Source organism: Podarcis liolepis (assembly GCF_965112155.1).
Source record: "Podarcis liolepis genome assembly, chromosome: 18".
In the NCBI taxonomy this organism is placed as follows: Eukaryota; Metazoa; Chordata; class Lepidosauria; order Squamata; family Lacertidae; genus Podarcis; species Podarcis liolepis.
Window position 1 is genome coordinate 4076848 of NC_139572.1, and position 13668 is coordinate 4090515.

Below are 13668 nucleotides of genomic sequence, written 5' to 3' on the forward strand. Positions count from 1 at the left end.
TGGTTCACCTCCCGCCTCCCCAGAATTGCTGAAGCTATAAAACACCCTGTAAAACCTGCAAAATTTGGGGGAATTTGCTCTAAAACGTCGGTGAATTTTTAGGAGTTTTTCTTATTAATTTGCAAATTGCTGCAGAAATGTCGAAGTGAGGTTTGGGGAAATGAGAAACCAAAATTGACGTATGCGCTCATTCTTACACATCAATGCCGCCACCCCCCCCCCACTCCCGTCCCTGATAACAAATGTAACACTTGGTCGCTAGCTTAAACCATTATAAATTGTTTCCTTTGGCCTTCCACATTGCTGTCTCTGACATCAAAAAGTAGTATTGGGACTAAACTCAGTCAAGATTTGCCCTGTAGGTTTTGTTTGCTACTATGTACTTTTTGGTTGTCAATCAATCAACTTACATATTTCAAAAAAATTATCTCTTGTTTTTGCTGGCACTCTAAACCACATGCTTAGTCTGCCTGTTGGGTGATCTGGAGGTCTCCAGAGCCGAGTGCCCTGTCAACTCATGCCTCCGGAATGGATTCAGAAGCAAGACCGCACCAGCATCCTTGCCCAGCCGAAAATTATCCACCAAACCGTCTTCTGCAGGTAAGAACCTGGTTGCTAGACCTCTCAGCCCCAGCAGGAGCAACCGCCGTTTGAGTTTTAGCATAGCATTTCCAGGATTGCATCCAGCTAAATTGCGCTGTGGCCTTATCTGCACTGTGCGTTTAGAGAACGTTAAGAGTCCTGCTGGATCGGCACCAACAAGAGCACTCTCACCTCCTGTAAGGTACAGGTAAAGGGACCCCTGACCATTAGGTCCAGTCGTGACCGACTCTGGGGTTGCGGCGCTCATCTCGCTTTATTGGCCGAGGGAGCCGGCGTACAGCTTCCGGGTCATGTGGCCAGCAGGACTAAGCCGCTTCTGGCGAACCAGAGCAGCGCATGGAAACGCCGTTTACCCTCCCGCCAGAGAGGTACCTATCTATCTACTTGCACTTTGACGTGCTTTCGAACTGCTATGTTGGCAGGAGCAGGGACCAAGCAATGGGAGCTCGCCCCTCATTGCGGGGATTCGAACCGCCGACCTTCTGATCGGCAAGTCCTAGGCTCTGTGGTTTAACCCACAGCGCCACCCGCGTCCCTCTCGCCTCCTGTAGCTTCTGGCAAATGGTGTTCTGAAGCATCAATGCCTCTGACTTGTGGAGGCAGAGCGGAGCCATTGTGATAGCCTTGTGCCCCCCTGACTTGGTCCAATCTTCTTTCAAAGCCACCCTGTTGGTAGCCATCCCTGCCATCTGTAGGAGTGAGGTCCATAGTTGAACTATGCGTTGCATGAAGGTCTTCCACTCTGGAGAACCATGCCTCCCTTTCAGCGAAACCTTGGAGCTGTATAGTTCTTACGAGTGCTGAAAGTTGTCAGGAGATCCAAATTCTCCTTGTACAGCTGCAATTCCCAGTGTTCCCTGGGAAGAGAGACTGAAGGTTAGACCACTCCGAGGATCAAGGGTTTGTCATGCAAACTTCCCTTCCCAAGGCAGAATCAGGGGCAGGGCCAGATTTAGGTTTGACGAGGCCCTAAGCTACTGGAGTACTGTGTCCAGTTCTGGGCACCACAGTTCAAGAAGGACACTGACAAACTGGAACGTGTCCAGAGGAGGGCAACCAAAATGGTCAAAGGCCTGGAAACGATGCCTTATGAGGAACGGCTAAGGGAGCTGGGCATGTTTAGCCTGGAGAAGAGGAGGTTAAGGGGTGATATGATAGCCATGTTCAAATATATAAAAGGATGTCACATAGAGGAGGGAGAAAGGTTGTTTTCTGCTGCTCCAGAGAAGCGGACACGGAGCAATGGATCCAAACTACAAGAAAGAAGATGCCACCTAAACATTAGGAAGAACTTCCTGACAGTAAGAGCTGTTTGACAGTGGAATTTGCTGCCAAGGAGTGTGGTGGAGTCTCCTCCTTTGGAGGTCTTTAAGCAGAGGCTTGACAACCATATGTCAGGAGTGCTCTGATGGTGTTTCCTGCTTGGCAGGGGGTTGGACTCGATGGCCCTTGTGGTCTCTTCCAACTCTATGATTCTAAGGTAATGGGGCCCTTTCTATGTCCAGCTGCCCTTTGTCAACCACAAATTGCCGCTGTTTTTTGTGTTGAATATATGCTATATGGTCATTTATGGACCTCATAGGTATCTCAAGCCACTTGCCCATGTTGCCCTGCAACCACTCCATGCAGAATGTAGGCACCCTCTATATAGAAATGAGCAAACCAGTGATATTTTAGGGAGCAGGCTAGCAGGCGGGGCCCATGACTTACATCATAGGAGCCTACACAACACAAAACACTGTTGCTGTATCTAGGTTTTATTTTATGTGTTTTGTATCTTTTATTTTGGAAATGTACATGCGGGGTTTTTTCCCCCTTTACATTTTTTTTGAGGGGGGGCGGGCCAAGTGGGACCCTCAGCTATAGCTTGTTTAGGTAAAGGTAAAGGGACCCCTGACCATTAGGCCCAGTCACAGACGACTCTGGGGTTGTGGCGCTCATCTCGCTTTATTGGCCGAGGGAGCCGGCATACAGCTTCCAGGTCATGTGGCCAGCAGGACTAAGCCGCTTCTGGCAAACCAGAGCAGCGCATGGAAACGCCGTTTACCTTCCCGCCAGAGCAGTGCATATTTATCTACTTTGACATGCTTTTGAACTGCTAGGTTGGCAGGGGCAGGGACCGAGCAACGGGAGCTCACCCCGTCATGGGGACTTGAACCACCAACCTACTGATCGGCAAGTCCTAGGCTCTGTGGTTTGACCCACAGCGCCACCCGCGTCCCTATAGCTTGTTTAGCTTATAGGTAAATCCAGCACTGATCAGGGGCACACCTTAAGGTTCCTGATCATTCATTGGCTGTTGAACCTCTAACTGCCCAGCACCTGACGTTGTGTATGATGGGAGGTGCCCACTGTTTTGATGAAATGGCATTGCCAGGCGAGATCTATGGGCTGGAGGGAGGAGGTCTGCCCATCCCTCCCTTACCAACACTTGCTTCATCAGAGCAGTTTACAACAATTGCACATTAGACAGCAAAAACCACGCAGAAATGTTAAAATCAGATGGAACGATGCGTTCTTCACTGTCTGCACAAGCCTGGCAGAACAGGAAAGTTTCCAGCAGGTGTTTATAAGGTTGAAAAGGAAGTTCCACAGGACTGGGTTGCTAGTTGCTGTTGAATGAGCTTTGCCAATTCAGGGAATGACCATTGATGCTACCGCAGGTGATCTCTGTAATCTCCCCACCGGACTCACCCTCCTCGCACAATTTGCAGGAGGAGGAGGAGCTTGAATATGTGAAAAGAAAAAGGATGCTCGTTTTTCTGGGGATGGGTGGCAACCCTACCCTGAGGTGCCCCCGGGCTTTGTAAATTAATATTAATACTAAAAAGGGGGGACACAGATAAACACCAGGACAGAGGCTGAGCGGAAGTGGACTGGCCTGTTCTTGACACAAAGGGAGCAGCAGGATAGGTGTCACAATTGCAGGAGAGGGAGATATTCTGCCAACTCATCTCTAACCATCTCTCCCTCCTTTCTCTTTCTGCAGGCCTTCTGTATACTGGGTAGATAAGATACCTAAGGCACAGCCTAGAATAACAGTTCCAGGCAAGTTAAGAAAATAAAAGAATTGAACTGTTTTCTTTAACATGTGGTCTTGCGCATGCTTTATCCTAGCACATTAATTTTTCTTTTCTTTTTTTCTTTCCAAAAATTCTATTGGTTTTCACAATGTTATAAACAAACACACAAGACAAACATAAAAAACATAAATCATAGCCTTATTGAAAATTACAGTTATTAACTTTGTTAAGTGACTTCCTCGCTTCCCCTTGGTTGAATTTCATTGCGTGTCCTTTTAACGGTTTTCCAAATCCCAATTTTTATGAAATTTAACTTAAACATTAAACCCTTAAATCTTCACCTTATATAACTAAACATATTAATTCAACACTTAACATAAATAAAATCCTAAGCCCATTAAGCATCTGCAAGCTATTTCCGGTTCTAGCACATGAATTTTTCTGTATGCTTTTCTTGGTTGGAGAACTGCATTGCAAAATTCGCAAAAGTGCAAATTTTGGAAGTAGGGCTGTGTTTGCGTGTTGTTTTGGAAAAGGGGTGAATTAGGTAGGCTTACCCCTAAATGAAAATGGAATCAAATTTCTCTCCCACCCCCCTAATGTCAAGCTAGGGGAGAATATGATGTTCTTGGCGCAGATGGGCTAATCTGATCACATTCTGGCAAGGCTATATCAATGTTCACATCTATTTACCTTTTTTCCTCCACCTGTTCTTTTGCAGTCTTAACTCCCCGGCAGGAAGTCCTGTCTCAATCCAAAAAGGTCAATTCAGACTACAGCGGGGACAGGTAGGGAGAGAATGTAACCAGACCAAAAAATCACCCCCCCCCAAAAAAAAAACACATACTGGGTGAGTGGGGTTTTTATTGGGGGGGGGGGGATAACAGCTGTAAACAGAAAATACATAGATGTATTTTGGCTGAAACTTTTTTTTTGGCCCATTCCATCTCATTTACCTCTGGGTGATTTACAGGCCCGTTAAAATTCATGCCAATGTTTTGGACAATGAAATCAATTATAATTAATAAAAAGGATAAACAGTAATAGAGTTAAGTAACCCTCAAACCCAGCATAGACACAGTAGCTAAAATGCATTTGTAGAGGTTGGTGGAAGAATCAAGGAGCAACTGAAAAATATTCCCACTGTAATTTTAAAAAGCCCGGGAGAAGGAAACATCTGCCTAAAAGATTATGGAGTGGGCATCAGGCAAGCCTTTATGGGAAGGTTATTGCATAATCAGGGGGCCACCACGAAGAAACACCTGCAGGTCACCAAGTTTTGGTTGTGACGACTTTGTTCTGTTCAGGGGACACATTTAAGCCTGGTTTCTATGTAACAGAATCAGAGTCGGGCAGTTAGGTTTTTCGCCTTAGTTCCCTCTGTAACAACAGCCACATTGAGGGGGCAAATCCTCTTCATAAAGTTAAGGTAAAGGGACCCCTGACCATTAGGTCCAGTCCTGGCCGACTCTGGGGTTGTGGCGCTCATCTCACTTTATTGGCCGAGGGAACCAGAGTACAACTTCTGGGTCATGTGGCCAGCAGGACTAAAGCGGCTTCTGGCAAACCAGAGCAGCACATGAAAACAGTTTACCTTCCCGCCGGAGCAGTACCTATTGATCTACTTGCACTTTGATGTGCTTTTGAAGTGCTAGGTTGGCAGGAGCAGGGACTGAGCAACGGGAGCTCACCCTGTCACGGGGATTCGAACCGCCGACTTTCTGATCGGCAAGTCCTAGGCTCTGTGGTTTAACCCACAACGCCACCCGCGTCCCGCTGAATACATAGGGCAAGGTAAACTAGTCCGTAGTTGGGGATTTGCCACAAAGTGCCACAAAGACTGCTTTCATTTGCCTTCTGCTTCTTGACTTTTGCAGGTGTGGGTGGGCTTTTCTTACTATATTGCTAAATTCCTAATATATTCTCCCCCTAATCCAGACCCACTGCTGCGTGGCCGGTAAAAGCTGCAGCCCTAAAGGTGAAGGCGTCGTCAAGGCTGATAGAACTGGCACAGCCCCGGCCTTACCGGTCTGCCTGGGAAATAAACCGTCCCCTATATCCGTTGGTATGTATACCCTTGCTACCTTAACTAAGATTCTAGCATTGCAGGGGAGTGGGTTGGACTAGATGCTCCTTTGGGTCCCTTTCCAACTCTACAATTCTATTATTCCTGGCCATGGGGCAGCTGCTTCTGGCATACTTGCCCATGGTTGGGAGGTCATATGCTTTGGCTCAGTGGTACCGAAGCTTTTATTTGGACAAACCACTTGAAAATTGGGGAGGCCTCTCAGGAGACCATTTATTAAAGCCCCTACCAACCTAGTCTTGGCGCTGTTGTATAATGAATTCTCCTTTCCTCCATATGGTATAAAAGTAAAGGTAAAGGGACCCCTGACCATTAGGTCCAGTCGTGACCAACTCTGGGGTTGCGGTGCTCATCTCGCTTTATTGGCTGAGGGAGCCGGCGTACAGCTTCTGGGTCATGTGGCCAGTATGACTGAGCCGCTTCTGGCGAACCAGAGCAGTGCACAGAAACGCCGTTTACCTTCTCGCCAGAGCGGTACCTATTTATCTACTTGCACTTTGACATGCTTTCGAACTGCTAGGTTGGCAGGAGCAGGGACCGAGCAACGGGAGCTCACCGCGTCATTGCGGGGATTCAAACCGCCGACCTTCTGATCGGCAAGCCCTAGGCTCTGTGGTTTAACCCACAGCGCCACCCGTGTCCCCCATATGGTATAACTTATGCTATAAATTGTCATCTGAAGACCTTCTTTGTGTGCCCTCACCATGGAAGGTGGCATAAAGAACAGTCCTTCCCAGGGGCAGCTCCCCACTTCATATATTTAAAAATAAACACCCCTCAAGAGTGGTTTACAAAAAGAATAAAACTTTTGGTAAATAATTCTTGGTATAGGGTGAATTCCCAAAATCTTTGTGTGATCTCAGGTGCCGTCAGGGGTTGCTACCTTCCTGCGGCTGCCATGAATAAGCTGCCAGAACCGTCAATCCACTTATCAACCAGAGCGGGGGTTGCTATATCAAAGCCGGGTCATGTGGCCAGCAGGACTAAGCCACTTCTGGCGAACCAGAGCAGCGCACGGAAACGGCGTTTACCTTCCTGCCAGAGCGGTACCTATTGATCTACTTGCACTTTGACGTGCTTTCGAACTGCTAGGTGGGCAGCAGCAGGGACTGAGCAACGGGAGCTCACCCCGTCGTGGGGATTTGAACCGCCAACCTTCTGATCAGCAAGCCCTAGGCTCTGTGGTTTAACCCACAGCGCCACCCGCATCCCCAAAAATATGGTAAAGTAAGGTAAAGGGGTCCCTGACCAGTAGGTCCAGTCATGGCCGACTCTGGGGTTGTGGTGCTCATCTCGCTTTATTGGCCGAGGGAGCCAGCGTACAGCTTCTGGGTCATGTGGCCAGCATGACGAATCCGCTTCTGGCAAACCAGAGCAGCGCACGGAAACGCCGTTTACCTTCCCGCCGGAACGGTACCTATTTATGGTACGTGGCTTTAAATGGGGATTTGGCAAGTTTACGGAGCTGAGTTGGCTCTGCCTCCACAGTTGGAATACCAGTTGCTAGAAACCGCAGGCTGGACACAGTGATAACGGGACGCTGGAATTGATGGGTCATTGGCCTGATCCAGTCAGCTCTTCCTCTGTCTCTCGTCTTCAGGTGAGCAAAGGAGCACTGGCCGCTGTTCCCACGCAAAGGACAATTGCTCTAGCCATACCACGGACCGTGCCCTCCATTCCAAAGAGTAAGAGATACGTTTCCACCTTCTTGCTAACGATGACGATAGCTTGCTCTCCAGACGAGTCTAGCTGTGGCTCCTCTGGGATACGTAAGCGGGTGGGGAGGCTGTGCCACCCTGCCGCTCACTTAAACAATAAACCTTCCCATTTTTAGAAGATGAGGAACATGGGAATAGTGCTGTACAAACACAGGTGCCTAAGTGAATTGGTGGCAGGGCTCCCACCGGCTTCCGAGATCCCCCTTCTGACAGCCGAGCGGTGCGGGAATGGCTACCTGCACCTCCCCTGCCCTGAGAGAAAAGCCGTCGGCAGTCGGATTGCAGATCCCAACTTGGAATACTTTTGTTTCTGCTTGAGGGGGGGCACCTCCCACCTAACTTTTCAAACTACTTGCCTTGCATCTCACCCTCAGCTGTAAGGCACACACCTGAGTATAGTGGTACCTCGGGTTAAGTACTTAATTCGTTCCGGAGGTCCGTTCTTAACATGAAACTGTTCTTAACCTGAAGCACCACTTTAGCTAGTGGGGCTTCCTGCTGCTGCTGTGTCGCCGGAGCACGATTTCTGTTCTCATCCTGAAGCAAAGTTCTTAACCTGAAGCACTATTTCTGGGTTAGCGGAGTCTGTAACCTGAAGCGCATGTAACCTGAGGTACCACTGTACTGCCTTCTGTTATTTTGCTGGGGGTTCAACTGCCTTCTTTGCCTCTGGGCCAGGAAGAAAAGCAGTCAACACCTGGCTGCTGAACAGATGTGTATCAGGCTGGGGGGAAAGACAAGTGATTTTAACAGACCCAAAGGTGGTCTGAGAACTTTTATGGTGCATATCTTTTATGCGGTCAAACACGTTTTTGACAAACATGGGGGGAAATCTGAAAAATTTGATTGCCCAATGATGGAAGTGTTTCCCCAACCACCCATGAACAAGGCGCCATTGCCTCCACACACTCATTCTGTCACCTAGCATTCACAAGTTTCTTCCTTTCCATATTGCATTTATATGCCCCCTTTATCTTCCAAGGATATCATTGATACGCCAACGATTTCTGAGGTAACCTGACATGAGACTTGTCGGCTAGTTTCGCCCTATAATGTGAATTCCCCAAGACAGAAGAATGCCCCCAAATTCAATGGTTGTGAGCGATTTTGCATCGCCTCTAGGTTTTAGACCTTCAAACCTTTTGGGGAAAGGGCTGCTTGTGTCGAATTTAGCCAATGTGGCTTCTCTTTTGGTTCACTCCTACAGAGCCACATAGAAAACTACTCCACCATCCTGCTGGAGCGGCAAAGTATGACGAGCTCTCCAAACCCAAAATCTACACGTTTGACAAACGCGATCCACTCCAGGTTTCCAAGGCGGCTCTCCAATACGTTCCTTCTCCTCGCATTCTCGAAATTAGCCGCCCGGTGAGGATAAGAGGCAAAGTGGCTTGAGTTATGTAAATGCTACTCTTCCTTGATTTCAAATTAAAGGATCCCAGACCTCTCGGAACTGAAAAGAAGCCATGATGTATTTTGTTTATTTGGTTGTGGGACTTTTCGTTTATTTGGTTGTGGCCTGCTGCGTCTCTGGCCTGCAGGGAACAGGTTTCATCAAAGGATGAGCTGTTGTGGCTCTGAATTAATGCATCTTGTGACAGGAGAGCTGCCCCACTTGCCTTCCAATACCAGCTGTGAGATTTTATAGTGGCATATCATTTTGCCTCGCTTGCCCCAGGTTTCCATACTCCTCTTGTCATTTGGCACGTCTGTTGGGACCAGGCAGTGGGATTCAGGACAAAGCCCTCCTCACCTGCACCTTGTGGTCAAGGTCATTGGGGAGCAAGAAGCAGTACAGCCCTTCTAGGCTCCACCACAGTTCCATCATTTAAGTACACTGAGCCTCTTGGGCTTGCTGATCAGGTCAGTGGTTTGAATCCCCGCGACGGGGTGAGCTCCCGTTGCTCTGTTCCAGCTCCTGCAGTTCGAAAGCACGCCAGTGCAAGTAGATAAATAGGTACTGCTACAGAGGGAAGCTAAATGGCATTTCCATGCACTCTGGTTTTCGTCACGGCGTCCTGTTATGCCAGAAGTGGTTTAGTCCTGCTGCCAACATGACCCAGAAAGCCGTCTGTGGGCAAACGCCAGCTCCCTTGGCCTGAAAGCGATGAGTGCCGCAACCCCATAGTTGCCTTTCACTGGATTTAACTGTCCAGGGTCCTTTACCTTTTCCTTATATAATGACCTCGTCAGATCAGATCCTGGCTTTGATCTGTGCATCTCCCTAGATTTGCCTCCATGTCATAAGAACATGGGCAAGTATACGTGGGCAACTGAGAAAAATCTGAAGTCTGGCCCAGAACCTGTTTCAAAAGTGGCCACTTTTCCTTGGAATCTAAATCCTTGCATGTTGCAAGGATTCTCGTCCTGCCCAAAGTGAATCAAGCAAACAGTTTCCACCCCATCCCCGTCCTATAAGATGTATTTTTCAGAATTTGGAAATCTGATTCACCCATTTCTCCTTGAGCCTCATTTTCTCTAGGCTAAATGTATCTGGTTCTCTAAGGAACTCCACTTGCTATGGTTTACTTCATGTTTTGCTGCTGTCCTCTCTCCTCTTGGGAGCCGCCTCTTGCTTGAGTCACAGCCAAATAGATTCTACTGCTAAGCACCGTGCTCGAGGAGTTGAGAAGTGATACACATCTATGTTTACTTATTATTTATTCTGTTTGCTTTGGGTTGCATCCAACTAAGTTATGCGCGGGGTAAACTCACTGAAAATAATGCCATCTTTTAGTGGGAGATAATACTAACTTGTGGGACGTGGGTGGCACTGTGGGTTAAACCACAGAGCCTAAGACTTGCCGATCAGAAGGTCGGCGGTTCGAATCCCCACGACAGGGTGAGCTCCCGTTGCTCCGTCCCTGCTCCTGCCAACCTAGCAGTTCGAATGCACATCAAAGTGCAAGTAGATAAATAGGTACTGCTCTGGCGGGAAGGTAAACGGCATTTCCGTGCACTGCTCTGGTTCGCCAGAAGCGGCTTAGTCCTGCTGGCCACATGACCCGGAAGCTGTACGCCGGCTCCCTTGGTCAATAAAGCGAGATGAGCGCCGCAACCCCAGAGTCAGCCACGACTAGACCTAATGGTCAGGGGTCCCTTTACCTTTTTATCTTTCCAAGCTGTCAATATGCTTCCTGAATGATGGGGCTCAATGCCAAACGCAAGGGTGTTTTGCAGACAAGGTACAGATATGAAGTGCTTCTGAGCATGTGTAAAGTACCATCTTCTCACTCACAAAAACGACCGTATCGGTTTCCAAATGACTTGGATTAGACGGAAGAGGTCTGAACTCCCGTCTTTTGTTTTAATGAAATGAGAACTGCCTATCACTGCCCCGGACACCTCTCTTATTTCTATTTCCACATTATTTGGCTTCGCCTCTCACCTTTTACGTTCCCCTCATCTCTTAGAACTCTAGCTCTCCTCATCATAATGGGTTCTATTCCAAGCTCTCCATCCATTTCAAAAGGTCTGCTCTGCATAGGACTAAAGTAAAGGTAAAGGGACCCCTGACCATTAGGTCCGGTCGTGACTGACTCTGGGGTTGCAGCGCTCATCTCGCTTTATTGCCTGAGGGAGCTGGCGTACAGCTTCCGGGTCATGGGGCCAGCAGGACTAAGCCGCTTCTGCCGAACCAGAGCAGCGCACGGAAATGCCGTTTACCTTCCCGCCAGAGCGGTACCTATTTATCTACTTGCACTTTGATGTGCTTTCGAACTGCTAAGTTGGCAGGAGCAGGGACCGAGCAACAGGAGCTCACCCCGTTGCGGGGATTCAAACTGCCGACCTTCTGATTGGCAAGTCCTAGGCTCTGTGGTTTAACCCACAGCGCCACCTGCATCCCTTGACTAGCATTTGATAAAACCCGATGTTCCAGGGTATAGACTGAAGGCACTGGAGGAAATTTTGCTAAAGCTAAACAGGACTGGAGTCTAGCAAGTCCACACAAGAGACCGATTACCTGCCCTCAGTTCCATGATGGAAGAATCTGTCATTCTTCTCTGGTAGGAACTTGATCTTTCTCTTCCATCTCTAGGCCAGTAACATCTGCGCAGCCGTGGTCGCATCCATAGTCTTTTCTGCTCCCTCGGGATTTCGGCACCTGAGTTCTGTATCATGTAAAGAAGTATTTTTTATCTCTTGACCCCTTCGAAAAGCCACGCCTGTGGTCCAAACCACTGATCAATCAATCAATCAATCAGTCTTTATTACGGTACAGAGACACAACAAATTGATACAAAGAAATTTACAATTCATCCAGCCTACCTCCAGGTTAAACAAGCATTTTGCTCAAAAGATAGGGATCAGTGGTTCTTGCAACCACTGATAAAAACTTTGCCACTGAAAGAGCCAGCTGTGTTTAAAAGGCCGTCATGGAATCATGTGGCAGAGAGTCCCACAGGCGTATCAGTAAGAGCTGCATCTGTCGGCTTCTCTCAGCTTAATGTGTTAATCAGCAAGAGCCCAAATTGGACAGATTAGTTGCCAGTTTGAAACCAGAAAGCTTAGTCCTGGTTAGGGTCTGTTCATTTTTTAGTCTGCTTTGGAGTGAGCAAGAGGCTGTCTCTGCCCTAGACATTTAAAGCAGCAACATTTCCCCTTTCGAGGTGATGGACTACATGGAATTGGCAGAGATGACCGGCAGAATCCGAGACCAGGGAGAAGAGTCGGTGGAAGAAGATTGGAAGAAATTTAAAGACTATCTACAGAAATACTGCAAAGTTAATGAATGTTAGAATGATGTTGGATTGAAGTTAAGTGGTTTTTAGCAGTAATGTTATAAAGATGTGCAAAAATGGATTGTTAACAGGTGATAATCTAAAGTTATAATATATTAAGATTAAAGATTAGGATAAAAACAAAGAGGGAAAGGATTTGCTGAATTAACTAATTGAACTGGAAAAGGGAGGTGTGAGGAGGTCTGGGGAACAAGCAAATGAAAGATAAGATACAGAAAGATTGAATTGTTTTTAACTGTTTTTACTTTGTATTTTTTCTTTTTGTAACATTTTGAAAACTTTAATAAATATCTTTAAAAAAACAAAACATTTCCCCTTTTGCCTTCCCTTGCATTTCACCTCAGCCTCCCCACTTTCCCCTCACATTCCCACTTTCTTCCCTCCCCCTGCCCCCATTTTACCTCAGTCTCCCCACTTTCCCCCTGCTCCCCCAAATTTTACCTCAGTTCTCCCCATATTCACCCCTTTCTCCCCATATTTACTCCCCCATTTCCCCTTTCACCCTCCCTCGCATTTTACCTTAGCTTCCCCACTTCCTTCCCACGTTTTACCTCGGTCCTCCCCACATCCACCCCTTCGCTTCCCCTTTCACCCCACCTCGCATTCTCCCTCAGTCTCCCCACTTTCCCCCCCGCTCCCCCCATTTTACCTCAGTTCTCCCCATATTTACCCCTTTGCTTCCCTTTTCACCCCACCTCGCATTTCACCTCAACCTCCCCACTTTCCCCCCGCTCCCCACATTTTACCTCAGTTCTCCCCATATTTACCCCTTCATTTCCCCTTTCACCCTCCCTCCCATTTTACCTCAGTTCTCCCCATATTTACCCCTTCATTTCCCCTTTCACCCACACTCCCATTTTACCTCAGTCTCCCCACTTTTCCCCTCCTACCCCATGTTTTACCTCAGTTCTCCCCACATCCACCCCTTCACTTCCCCTTTCACCCCACCTCGCGTTTCACCTCAGCCTCCCCACTTTTGCCCCGCTCCCTCCCATTTTACCTCAGTTCTCCCCATATTTACCCCTTCATTTCCCCTTTCACCCTCCCTCCCATTTTACCTCAGTTCTCCCCATATTTACCCCTTCATTTCCCCTTTCACCCTCCCTCCCATTTTACCTCAGTTCTCCCCATATTTACCCCTTCATTTCCCCTTTCACCCTCCCTCCCATTTTACCTCAGTTCTCCCCATATTTACCCCTTCCTTTCCCCTTTCACCCTCCCTCCCATTTTACCTCAGTTCTCCCCACATCCACCCCTTCCTTTCCCCTTTCACCCCACCTCGCATTTCACCTCAGCCTCCCCACTTTTGCCCCGCTCCCCCCAATTTTACCTCAGTCCCCCCACACCCACCCCTCCGCCTCCCCTTCCACCCCCCCCTCCTTCCCCCTCACCCGCTCCTCACCTGCCTCCTCCCTCACCTGCCTCGCACCTTCCCCTCCCGCCCCCCTCTCTCCCCCCCCACCCCAGAATCTACCCCCCTCCTCCCTCCCCTCTTG

At 48.3% G+C, this 13668-nt stretch overlaps 1 protein-coding gene and 2 long non-coding RNA genes across 3 annotated transcripts in view; 1 reads left to right on the plus strand and 2 right to left on the minus strand.

The window, feature by feature from the left end:
* The window catches only part of LOC310697648, a 272049-nt gene that overhangs the window by 186887 nt on the left and 71494 nt on the right, over positions 1-13668 (minus strand). The gene's annotated exons all lie outside the window — the stretch shown is intronic.
* LOC310697649 lies at positions 797-4401 on the minus strand. Its single transcript, XR_014521136.1, has 2 exons — positions 4320-4401; positions 797-1460 (listed from the first exon to the last, which is right to left on the minus strand). It is a non-coding gene; the product is annotated as an uncharacterized lncRNA (long non-coding RNA).
* SPMAP2 (sperm microtubule associated protein 2) lies at positions 4086-8890 on the plus strand. Its single transcript, XM_083484251.1, has 4 exons — positions 4086-4414; positions 5565-5691; positions 7313-7397; positions 8638-8890. The coding sequence occupies exons 1-4, from the start codon at positions 4302-4304 to the stop codon at positions 8823-8825; spliced, it is 513 nt and encodes a 170-aa protein (XP_083340377.1). The 5' UTR covers positions 4086-4301; the 3' UTR covers positions 8826-8890.

Bases quoted from the DNA above. Each gene is read 5' to 3' on its own strand.
- SPMAP2 (XM_083484251.1), top strand. From the start codon at position 4,302: ATGTTCACATCTATTTACCTTTTTTCCTCCACCTGTTCTTTTGCAGTC. The intron at 4,415-5,564 runs GTAGGGAGAGAA...CCCCTAATCCAG, and splicing joins TCAGACTACAGCGGGGACAG to ACCCACTGCTGCGTGGCCGG. The intron at 7,398-8,637 runs GTAAGAGATACG...TCACTCCTACAG, and splicing joins CGTGCCCTCCATTCCAAAGA to AGCCACATAGAAAACTACTC.